The sequence below is a fragment of the Balaenoptera ricei genome, chromosome 4, assembly GCF_028023285.1.
Source record: "Balaenoptera ricei isolate mBalRic1 chromosome 4, mBalRic1.hap2, whole genome shotgun sequence".
Classification (NCBI taxonomy): domain Eukaryota; kingdom Metazoa; phylum Chordata; class Mammalia; order Artiodactyla; family Balaenopteridae; genus Balaenoptera; species Balaenoptera ricei.
The window spans coordinates 78942613-78955551 of record NC_082642.1 but is presented as its reverse complement, the minus strand read 5'-3'; the positions used below and the strand labels follow the sequence as shown (position 1 = coordinate 78955551).

Genomic DNA, 12939 nt, shown 5'->3' with positions numbered 1-12939 from the left:
TTCAAAAGGATTAGTTTCAGGGCAACTGAAAACGGACTAAGACTAAAGAGGGACTAAGACTCTACCAAATTACCCTCCGTGCTCCTGTCCTTACAGAAAAAAAAAACCTATAAAACCTGGACATAATACGAAACGCTACCTGAAGCTACTGAAGAGGAGATAGAAGTAGACAAGTCTGGCAGCGAGTTCACACTCACTGGGAAGAGGACAGACTGGCAGCCACACAAGTACCTTCACACAGAGGCGGTGGGGGATGGAGAACTCCTAATCTTTCTGGCACAGGGGACCAGAAAAGTGCAGCCAGGAAACCATGAATGTGGAAGAGACTAGGGGAAGCCCAAAAGGGAAAGAGTCAAAGAGGGGATCTCCAAACTATCTACCCACATCCGTGACTGATCCCTAAACCACCATGTACAAACAACAGTCAAAGCAGCTCAGCCATACAGAAAAAGTCAGAACCACGACTGGAGTTCCCTCCCTGAAGGTCCTGAAGTGTGAAGAGAAGCAGACAGGCTCTGGTGTGGAGTTCATGTGCTCAGAGGAGAGGAGACAGGGAGGTATACAAGTAAGTTACCCTCACAGGCTTTCAGCCTGTGACTAAGTGCACTCTGTGTGGCAAGCACAGCAGCAGCTGGGGGCTCACACGGGAAAACCAGCAATTTTTCTGGTTGGGGAACTAGAGAAGGTAGGACATGTGAACAGTAAACAGACTGGCAGAATCTTGCAAAAAGAAAGCCAGAAAGAGGATCCTCAAACTTGACTACCTTCATCACTGACTGATCCCTAAGCCACACACGTGGGACAGAATCAAAGCAGACCAGCTAAAGACAAAGGACCTTTTGAGAAGAGACTGGAGACACACTAGAAAGCCACAATAGAAAGAGTCTGCAATTCAAGCCCAGCCAAGAAAATTACCTGATAAAATAAAGAGAAAAAATTCTCAGTGAAGAAAAATAATAGAACCCAGAATCTCCATAATGTAACATTCAAATATCTAGGATACAATCTAAAATTATCCAACATGTGAAGGAACAAGATAATAAAATATATTTTTCTTAAGAGAAAAGAAAATCAAGTCCAATCCTGAAATGAACAAAATGTTAGAACTGATAAGAATTTTAAATCAACTATTATATTTATCCTCAATGAAATAAAACATGTTTCAATGCATGAAAATTTGAACAGATAAATGAAGAGATGCAGGAAAGAAACAGAAACAATAAAAAAAGAACCAAATAAAAATTACAGAACTGAAAATTACTATTGTGGAAGATAAAAATGCACTGAGTGTATTTAACAGCTGAGTTTACATCAAAGCGTGAACCTGAAAGTAGAGCAATAGAAATCACCCAAGGAGAAGAACAGAGAGGAAAAAAGAGCAAACCAAACAAAACCAAAACCCAGAGGGACTGACCTATGAGATGGTGGAGGAATAACCTTCAGTAATCTGCTCTTCCATGAAAGCAAAGAGAATACTGGCAGAAACAGTCAAAATCAACTTTTCCAGAACTCTTGAAATTAACTGAAGGCTTGCAATAATCCACGGAATGTTTATTCAAGAAAAATGCCTGAATCTCGGTAAGAACTGTGAGCTTCATGGTGGCTTAACATTACCTAGTCCCATCCCCCTTCCCCCACCTTCACCGTAGCTTTGAAACCAACCGCCTTGCAGCTATGGTAGCTGTGAAAACCAGCAACCTAGCAACCACTCCAGGGGGCAAAATGGGTTTGGAGCTCCCCAAAAGCCCATCCTTAAGAGAACTGTCACTATCTAACCTATCTGGCAGCTCACTCAACAGCTCCATTCTCAGGGCTTGTCTTTTTTTTGTCCTGACTCAGAGCTTACTCTAAGCAAACAGCACTATCCCCAAGGCACATTATTTAACTTTACAGGTGCCAGAGGCAGTGCCCCCAGAAGAGACTAATTAGAGACCCACCAAAAAACTTAAAAGGAAAAACTGGAGAATGAGAGGTCTGCAGGGGCTTTCAAAAGCTCCAACATATTTCTGGAACTCTAGAAGGACATGGGCATGTAAAATCTTTATGATGTTGAGTTGGACAAAGATTTCTTAACCAGAACATCAAAGGTCTAAAACTACTGAAGAAAAATAAATAAAATGGACCTCATGAAGATTAAAAACTTTTGTTCTTTGGAAAACATGGTTAAAAAAACAAAACGGTAAGCAATGGACTGGGAGAAAATTTTTGCGAAACACATATTTTAAAATGTCTTGTATCCAGACTACATAAAGAACTCTTACAGGCTCCGGTGGGGAGTTCACGTGCCTAGAACTCAATAATATGAAGTCAAATAACACCTCTTCCTTAACCTTCTAAAAAGTGCTAAAAGATTTAAACAGATGATTCACAAAAAAGATACGTGAATGGGCAAGAGCACATGAAAAGATGCTGAACATCACTAACCACCAGGAAAATAAAAATTTAAATCACAATGTGATACCATTATCCACCCACTAGAATGGCTAAAATTTTTAAAAGACGTAAAAAGACTGACAGTACCAAGTGCCTGCAAGGATATGGAGCTATCAGAACTCTCATATGTTGCTGATGGGAATGCAAAATGGTACAGCCATTTTGAAAAACCAAATAGTAGTACCTTAGAAAGTAAAACATACATTTACCATACAATCCATCCATTCCATTCTAGGTAGTTGCCCAAGAAGAATGAACACATATGCCCACACAAAAACTTATTCATAGCTAGGAGTCAGCAATGGAGGATAAGGACAACATAAGGATACCTGTGGTGATAAAACTGTTCTGTATCGTGACTTTATCAATGTGAATATCTGGTTGTGATATTGTGCTTTAGGTTTGCAAGATGTTATCACAGAGGGAAAATGGGTAAAGAGTATACTGGATCTCTTGTGTCATTTCATACAATTGCATGTGAAGCTACAATTTCCTCATAATAAAAAGTTTAATTAAAAACATAACAAACTCATTCGCAAACGTAGCAGCATTACTTATAATAACTCCAATCCAGAAGCAACTTGAATGTCCTTCAACTGGTTAACAGATAAACAAATAACAGTATATCCAACCCATGGAATACCATTCAGCAATTAAAGGGAACAAAATAATATATGCAACGACATGGATGAATTTAAAAAACATTAAGCTAAGTGAAAGAAATAAAACACCAAGATCAAGATTACATAGTGTATGATCTACTTACATGAATAGCAATAAAGGAAAGTAGATCAGTGATTGCCTGGAGATGGGACTGTGGGGAAAGGTTAGAGTACAAGGGACAGGAGGAAACTTTTTAGTGTGAAGGAACTATATTGCTCCTTCTAAAATTTGATTATGGTGGTGGTTACATGATCATGTACGATTATCAAAGTTCACACTGTATGCATAAAATTGGTGAATTTTGTTATTTAAATAATATTTTTAAAGAGAAAAAAATTAAGGCTTAGAAAATTAATACCTGTTAGCGTCTTCCCTGCATTCAAAGGAGGTGCAATGACTCTGAAAAGTTTCTGCATAAAAATTAATAGGAAAACAATCAACATCATCTGAAAAAAATATTTTAAAAAATAATCTAAATCTTATGCTATTAATCACCTTTCTCTGATTGAATCAGATAGTCATTTGCTATTAAGATTAAATATAAAAACTCTTAATGTGGACATGAACTGTTTTCGTAGGATCACTGGGAAATCATTATTGTTATATTCCTCACTGAAAGAAACCATTTAATAAATACCAGTTAGAAGAAGGTCCTTGTTGAGATCATTATTTCTAATATAAGATATCCTTAGGTTCCTAAAAGTACTTTATTCTTTAAAAAATAGTAAGCAAGTCAAGGGATTAATAGCCCACCAAAAGGGTAAGATTACTTTAAGCTGAAAACATGTGAACAGTCAGCAGCCATAGAAACAAACACCTAAATATAAGCAGAGCCCCTGAAAACACAAGATTAATGGCAAAACTATGTTGGCCTTCCTGGGAGGGAGTTTCCTATTTAGGAGAAGATTGACCCTTAGCACTGGGAGGTGGTGCAAAGCCAGCTGTTCATTAGCAACAAAAAGCTCAATAAAACTATTCATATTCTCCAAGGAAAACCTAAATCCCTCCCTCACACCCCAAATTTCGTTAAACTGGTATATAAACCTTTACTTCTCTGGTTGTTCAGTGATTTACTCATTTCTGCATGCTCCCGGTACAACTGTGAATAAACCTTGTCTTTTCTCCTGTTGTCAGTTCATTCGCAGCCCTCTCCCCACCATTCGGGTTTCAGGTGGTAGAGGAAAAGTTTTTCCTCCCAACACAAGGCACTCAGAAGCAGCCAAAACTAGATAGAACTAAAGATTTCAGAAACTATGGTAGTCATCTCAAGTATGATGACACTGTCTTTCATTCTAGAAAATCTAGAAAATTTCAAAAGGCACTACAGTTCCTCTTTTTTTTTAAATTTTTATTCTATATTGGAGTATAGTTGATTTACAATGTTGTGTTAGTTTCAGGTGTACAGCAAAAAGATTTAGTTATACATATATCTATTCTTTTTCAGATTCTTTTAATTTGGACCTTAAACTGAAATGACTAAATGTGGACATGAACTGTTTTAGTAGGATCACTGGTAAATCACTGTGATTTTCAGTTTAAATCTCTTTAAACTGAAATAACTAAACTTTAAACACTGAATAGTGATCTCTTTTATAGGCAGAGAATTATAAAATAGCAATCACAGGATGCATCTAACTTCCCACTGCTAAAATCTCCAAATGACTATTTAATAACAAATACCAAGCTCCTGCTGAAAGTCATTAACTTGAAAACTACTCTTAACGCAAAACAAGGCAACGTCAATAGAAAAGTGTTCCATCTGAGATGCATAGCTATAAATGCAAACCAGATTTTGAGGAATAAGGAATCCACACAAAACAAAAACTTCAAAAGCAACAATAACAAAAACCCCACAACCATTTTAATCAACATAGAATGCATCAAATTAGAATCTGTTTTCACAGATTATTTTGAGAGAAACTAGAAACTGCATTAATTCTTCCTAATTGTGGTTTAATAGTGGGACGGAGAACATTTTTGCATGCGCGCAGGTCATGGACCTCACTGAAGAGTCAGCTAAGAGGTGTGCAAATGTTAAAAATACTTATCTGAAATACAGACAGTCAAGGTCAAAACCAGTGGGGAGGGCTGTGGCACTCATTTGGAAAATGACCAAGAGACAAGAAGTACAGCCAAAACTGAAGGAGTTATGAATTAGAGGGATATTCACCTACCAAGCTAAATATATTTAAAGAAGACTGAAATATCATAGGATGACTGCTGACTTAATACTGAAGATGGTTTTGGATGTCCATTAAATATGCAAAAAAGTTGACTGGATGCCTTCAGGAGAAGCCTGGGTCTTCTGATCCAGGTAATGAAGTCACTGTAATAAAGCAATGGGCTGGCAGGGCACGACATGCATCCACAATCCATAACCCATAATTCTGTCTATAAATTTAAGGGAAATAACAAGATGAAGATGGGTTTGGTTCTTTTTAAAATAAGCCCAAATGCTTTTTAGATGCTCTCTTCTAACGGTAAGGAGAATAAGAAATTATAATAAATGCTATAAAATTCTGAAATAGGAAAAGCAACAAATTAGCAATTGGCAAATCATGACCTCCCACCATTTTCAGGACCTTCCCCTAGAAGAATATATCTACAAAATAATATTACTCAATAGTGCCATTACTCTATACAGTAAATATATATAATGAATTTCTTAAACCTTTTGGAAAAGCTATAATAATATCAAAATTTTTTAGAAAAAATCTTAAAGTCTAATGGGCTTTTAATTTTATCTGTCGTTCCCTGGGATTTAAATACCTACTTATGCAGATTAAAAAAGAAAGCAATGGTAGAAGGTATAAAACTAAAGACTATCTAAAGTCCTAAATAACAATGGGTGCAAGTCTAATAAATCTACAAGAAATTTTAAAGTGATTGGATGAAAACAAACTATTCAAAGCAAATGGAGAGAAGGGAAAAAACATTAATAGACAGTGTTAAATATGCGTATAAGTTAGAACGTATCTTACCTCCATTGGACTAATAAATTCATTCATGCCTCTGTTGTAGACATAGATCATAGCATCATATAGCCGATTTTCCCAACACATGAGAACTACCTGTAAAAAGGAAAAGTTGCTTGGTCCACACAATTGAGCAAATCTCACCAATAACTTTCCTCAAAGCTTTAAGAATGGGGAAGATCTTAAATTCTCTTTCCTAATTTTTCTTATTCCTTCTCTGAAAAAAACTGAAATTGAAGTACTCAAACACAATGCCAGGGTAAGATCTGTTGTAGGTTCAATGTTACTTTCAACAGTACAATAGCTACTTTTAAACATCCCCCAATGTCTGATTTTATTTCTTCTTTATCCTCCCCCTTTCCATATCCATCTTACCTTTGGTCACTAGTTCTACAAATATTTACTGAACATCTATATTCAGGTCCTCTCCTAGGCACTGTGGATAAAGTGATAGGTAAGACAAACCCAGACCTATTCTCTACCCTGACAGAACTTCCATTCATCCTGGACACTCACCAAAAGAAGGGGCACAAAATGGTGCATGAATTATGACTTAGGGAAGATACTCAATTACACAAATAGTTCATTTACAAATGTGGTAAGTCTATAAAGGAACTTGACTTGGTCTGGAGTATTCAGAAGGTCATCCCTGAGGGAGCAATATTTAAGTTAGGACCTAACAGATACATGTATGTGAGCCAAAAGCCGATGTGGAAACTAGGGGCTCTGCAGGCAGAAGGAGCAGTAAGGATGAGGAATAGAGATGAAGGGATTAGGAAGAGGAATAGAGATGACTTAAGTATAGAGTACCCTATATACTGTTCCTACGAGAGCTATATTATACTACTGAGTGACAGGAGAAGACCGAAGTGGAAGAGTAGAGGTCAACAAAGGAGAATGACAAGGAATAGCCAAAGGGAAAACAAACTACTAGTCTGAGGGAAAATGGAAGTGAGGTGTCATGGGAGAGTCCTTCTAGACAAAGGCATGTTCTGGGACCTCTTCTCTTCTCTCACTTTCCGCCCTCTCAGCCAGTGCCATGATCATACATCTCTTTACAGCTTCAGCCCTAACCTCTCCTCTGACCCATATATCCAACCACTAACTTGATATCTTCACCTGAGTGTCTAGTAGCTATCAAAATAAAATGGCAAAATACAACTCCTGATTTTGTCTCCCAAACTTAGACCTACCCCAGTCTTCCAATCTTCTTAAAGGAATCACTATCCACCTTGTTTTTCAAGCCAAAAAATTAGGCAACAGCCTTAAATTCTCTCTTTCCACACCTTTAGGTCCAATTCATCAGCAAATAAGTTCTACCTCCAAAATGTATCCAAAGTCAGGCCATCTCTCTCCATCTCACCACTATCATCTCTGGCCAGGACTACCTCCTGGACCAGCTCTTAACCAATCTCCTTGTTTCTTCTGTACTTGGCCCCCACCCCTCATTCTCTTATCTATAGGCAAATCAGAGTGATCTCACTTAAAACCTTTTAATGATTTCCTATAGCACTCAGAATAAAAAGGAAAAATCTGTACCTTGCCCTGAAAGGGCTACCTCTCTCTTTCAACCAAGCTCTGTTTGCCTTTTATCTGTAACTTTTAGCACCCAACACAAATCTTTTTTTTTTTTTTTTTTTTTGCATTAGCTGTTGTTTTTACCTGTAACAGTCTTCTCCGCCAAGATTTTTGCACTACTGATTCCTTCTTGTCATTCAGATTCCGGATTCGATCAGACTCAATGTTACTTTCTTGGTTTTCTATAACTGACCCATCTAAGAGATCTCATTCTCTCTTTATCATACTGCCTGTTTGACTTTTAACATAATACTTGTTTTGGATATTTCTGGCTTGTTGACTTGTTTGTCTGTTTATTATCAAACTTTTTTTTGCTAATGTAAGCCTTATGATAAGCCTTGTCCACCAGGGTCACTAAAGCATTGGAGGTCATTACAGACTCTAGTGAAAGTAAAGCTGAAGAAATATTAGGATGTGAATGAAATGGAAGAGGCAACTTAGAGAATGCTTTCAAGAAATGTGGGAAAGAAAGAAAAAGGGAAAGGGGTGGAGGAAGGAAGGAAGGAAGAAAGGAGGGAGGGAGGGAGGGATCTGGCTGCAAGTGGGAAATGTGATATGGCAGTAACCAAAGGGGAAGGAGGGGAAGGCTGGATACGGAGAGAAGGGGAGATTGTTTAAACTGTTGTTTTAACATGAAAAAGAGCAGAGAATATTTACCTAGTGTTGGAGAAAAAGCTAAAAATGTTGGAAGGAGAAGAAATTAGAAATTTCTCTTATATCAGTGATAGTAAATAAAGCTAGATTGATAACATGCTCTCAAATCACCAGACCTATTGTCAGACATGAAGATTACGCCAAATTACCCACATGACAGAAAGGCATATGTAAAGAGGACCTGGCCTTTGCAAACTTCCATGAAGAAAACAATAACCATTTTCCAAACCCTTCATTTCTGTGTGATTTTCCACATTAAAAACAAACAAACAAACAAAAAAAAAACCTTTGGTCCTTCTAAGTTTGTAAGTCACCGTATTTTAGCTCAGTAGGGCTCAGCACCTTGGTACCCTTGTGCCTTTGCTCAGCATTAGGACTGAAGAGTTAAATGAAGAGTTAAGAGTGAAGTGTCTTAGGTCAGATACATATTGCTCCTCAATTAAGGACTTAAAACTTATGTGGAGACCTCAGATATACTGGAGGTATATTATCAATGAGCTGGCTGATCATGCTAAGATGTCCTGAAGTTTGCTTCTTATACTATGCCCTGCATTTCAAAACTTAATGTATGAAAGTTATCAACTCTGGACATATAAACTAGCTTTTCAAAAAAATGGCATCATACTCTCAAAAGTAAAAATATTCTATTTTTCACGTGGAAGTGCTTATAGTTGAAATTCACTTGCAGGATGAAAATTGTAGTAGTGAACAAACAAACTGATGAAGAAGGATAGACCAATAAGCATTTATCGAGCAACTACCAAATATAAACCCTATGCTAAGAGCTCTGGGGGATGTCAAGGAAACCGAAGACTACTGGCTTGCAGGAGTTCCTAATCTAGCTTTAAGTAAAGAACACTGCTAAGAAATATATTGACAAATATAAGTTTATGAGACCTTGTACCAAAAAGTGCTAAAAAATAATTAGGGTTGATGAAAGACAGAGTAAGGCCCAATGAGTCAGGTAAATATATTCAATAAAGGAATGATGTTTATTCCATAAATTAGTAGACTGCCTATAAACTCACCTGCTGAATATCTAGGCTGGTGATATCCATATGTACAATGAGGGCTTCCACATTTTCCATTAATTTTTTATCTTGGAAATGAACAATCAAGTCTTTCATTACCTGGGGTGTGATCCCCACCAATTTATCACTTAAAATATATGGTTCAAGGCACTCCAAAAACACTCCTTTGGCCACTGAATTCTCACTTAATTTGTCATACACCTGGCTAAATAAAAGATCCCTGCAACAGAACGGGAAAAAATACTTTTAGGAACATTCCAAACATCCATTAAATTCAGTCTACTAAGTATATCTCATCTTTTTCCTATTTCAACTTACATGCAAGTTTATTAAAAACAGTAACAAAATTTGCAAAGAGCTTTATATTTTGAAAAATCTCTTATATATACTATCCTAATTAATTCACCCAATACTTTTTACAAATAAAAAATGTTGAATAAGTTAAATTATTTACTGAAAATCAGTTAGCTAACAAGTGATAGATTCAGAATTTGCATCAGCCATCTGACCTAAACCCTGTGCTGAATCCATTATGGCACACTGCTTCTTAAAGACAACATTGATATGGGAGCAGGTAGTACGGAGACTATGATGAAGTAAAAAAAAAAATTAAATAGACTATTCACAATTTATCCTTTCCTCTTTCCTGGTATCTAAATATTCCCATCTGATCTGCAACGCCAATCTGCTTCTTTATCTAGTTCTTGCCCCTTGCTTCCCAAAGGGTTTAGGTAGTGATTATTGATGGGAGAGGAAGAAGAAAATGTTCAATGTTTTAAAAATATGTCTGAAAACTATTTTACTGCAGAAACAAAAAAACTAATTAATCAAATGCTACCACACTCAATAACTGTGTTTTATTTATTTTGTATTTCTTCTGCAAAGAGTCCAGAAATAATTTTAGAGTTCTATTCACCATAGACATAATCTGAATTTTGTTTTCACCCAATATTATATAAGCATTGTCCTAAGCTGCTACTTAACTCTTTAAAATTACCATTTTGTCTAACCACGTTTCAATATGCTGAAACATCAGAATTTATATAACTATTCCTGTAATGTATCACTTATTTCCACTATTTCACTATTATGAGTGAGGCCACAATGAACATCTACATATATAGTCTTTCCATTTGGGGGCTTAATTCCTTAGTCATTCTACTTTTAGAAATTTATTTAAAGTCAAAAGATACAAAAAATTTTGTGGCACTTAAAATGTATTACTAAATTATCTTCAAAAATCATCATAGCACCAATTTACACAGCCATCAGTAATGTATAATTTCAACAGTTTCAACAGACAACTGTCTTTAGTTTTTTCCCATATAGTTTAATGTATAAATTAAACAACATCACTGTTTTCAATTCTTTGATGACTGGCAAAATTAAATGTTTTCCATGTTTCCATTTATACAGTGTATTGACTTATATCATTCACTGATTCTTTAATTCTCTCTTTTTTCAAATACAAAAACTGTGCTAATTCTATTTACCTGTTAGGATCAATTGTTTATTTATTTATTTGCTAAATGTATAATCTCTATATATGTGCATCATGTCAATTGTGAAAAGTGGTAGATGGTTCATCCACAGGTGTGATCTTTCATGACAAGTTCCACAAAAAGGACAAGGAAGATTCTGAAAGCAATGGGATGGGGTCTTGCCTCATCTGAAGTCCTGGAAGGGGGACAAATAATAAATGGACTGGCTACAACTGCATAGAACGCCATGTTGCTTTTCAATAAACAGTATTTGCAATATCCTGGGGGGAAATCCATATCCATTTATTTTTTTCTCATATCCACAAGTGTAATTATGGCATCATTTTCCCCTTCGCTTTATATTTATCAGAGTATTTTTCATGTTAGTTTCATTTTAATCAACAGTCCATTACATTTTTGTGATTACCAATTACTAGCCAAGCAAAAGGAACTGAGATTAATGAAGCCTTACTGTAAGAAAGATAAAATAAGAGTAACAAAGTAACTCTAATGAACTTAAAGAAAATGTCATATTTGCTAGCCCTTGCACTCTGTAATGTGTTGTTAAAAACAACATGCTAGGAAAGATAATTATATATTTCAGTTCAGCACAAAAAGCCCTGGGGAGGAAAATTAAAGAGCTACAAATTCAGTAAACAGAGCATAAAAGTTGACAAACAAGGCACTCCTGTGACAAACTACAGCATGCAATGCTGGTAAGATTAATGGCAAAACTATATGCTTCTTTCTTAACCAGTAAGAGGCTATAATAAAGAAGCAAGAAAAATATAACTCAGCAACTCCTATCTGCATCTCTACCTTAAAAGAAAAATAAAACAAAATTTTAAGACATGTTCTCATCATTCTGGGAAAATATTTATTAGATCATCAGAGAAGGAGGGAAAAAGAAAAGTACATACAAAAAAAAAAATGGTTTTGGCTCTTGTGTTTCTTTCTGTACTTAGGCATTATACTCCAGGGTGCTGACTTTGTTTCCTGGAACGGCTAATGTCAAAACTGATGTTTATTTATCGCTTCAAGCTTAGCCTCCTTATAACCAGTATAATAGAAAAATCCTGAATAAATAAATTCTGAATAACAGAGGGCCAACAAAAAGGTCTTCTACATAACTTCACTTTATATTAATACTCATATTAAAGACATTATTTGGAGTTTATCACACATAACTTCAAATTGATAGAAAAAAATGACCAAATTCACTTTTTGCACTATCAATTTTACAATTAAAAAATGTGAAGAACTCAGCTTATGAGATAATTACAAATTCAGAGACTGTCTGAAGGGAGCAAGAGCGTCAATCCTAACACTTGCCAGCGTACACTAAATATACACCAGAACCAAATAAACAACCCCCCACTAGATATAAGTGGGATTTAATAAATCCAAAGTTGATTTCGGCTGGCCTCTTTATTTATAAAATTAAAAACAAAGTTCAAAATAATAGATACATGTAAATGTAGAGCTGAATCACCTTGCTGTACACCTGAAATTAACACAACATTTTTAATCACCTGAACTCCAATATAAAATAAAAAGTTAAAAAAAAAAAAAAGGCTCCATATGACCTGGAAAATATGACCTTTAGAGATAATCCACTATTTTTTTTTTTTTTTACCAAATTTCACTTATTTAATTAAAATTTATTGAGAACCTGTTACATGTCTGGCTACTATCATAGATGCTGAATTGTGTGCAAAATGAAAGTTATTTCACTGCTCAAAAAAAGTTCAAATGATCTTCAAGAAATTATGTTCAAAATGCTCTGTTTCCTGATACAAGTATCACAGTTTGTAAATATTTCCTTTAAAAAGACATGGCTTAATTAAACTCTGTGAATATATTGAAAACTACCATACTCTTTAAAATGGTGAATTTTATGGTACGTGAATTATATCTCAATATAGCAGTTAGATAAAATAAAAAAGGCATGGCCCCATTTTTCACCCAGCTTTGATGTTTAAAATTTTAACTTGCAGTTACCAAGAAAATGATGAGAAAACTCAAAACATTAAGTTCCTCAACCATGGCTGATAATTAAAATCTTTCTGTTTCACAAATAATAATCCTGATGTTGAACAACAAGGTTAAACAAATACTCTGGCT

At 35.6% G+C, this 12939-nt stretch overlaps 1 protein-coding gene across 3 annotated transcripts in view; it reads right to left on the bottom strand.

Moving 5' to 3' along the window:
• The window catches only part of VPS8 (VPS8 subunit of CORVET complex), a 288065-nt gene that overhangs the window by 174668 nt on the left and 100458 nt on the right, over positions 1 to 12939 (bottom strand). For all 3 annotated transcript variants that reach the window (XM_059920698.1, XM_059920699.1, XM_059920700.1), the window contains 3 exons: positions 9332 to 9554; positions 6078 to 6167; positions 3455 to 3506 (listed from right to left, as the gene is read on the bottom strand). In XM_059920698.1, coding sequence (XP_059776681.1) covers positions 3455 to 3506; positions 6078 to 6167; positions 9332 to 9554 — 365 coding nt within the window. The remainder of the gene's footprint in view (positions 1 to 3454; positions 3507 to 6077; positions 6168 to 9331; positions 9555 to 12939) is intronic.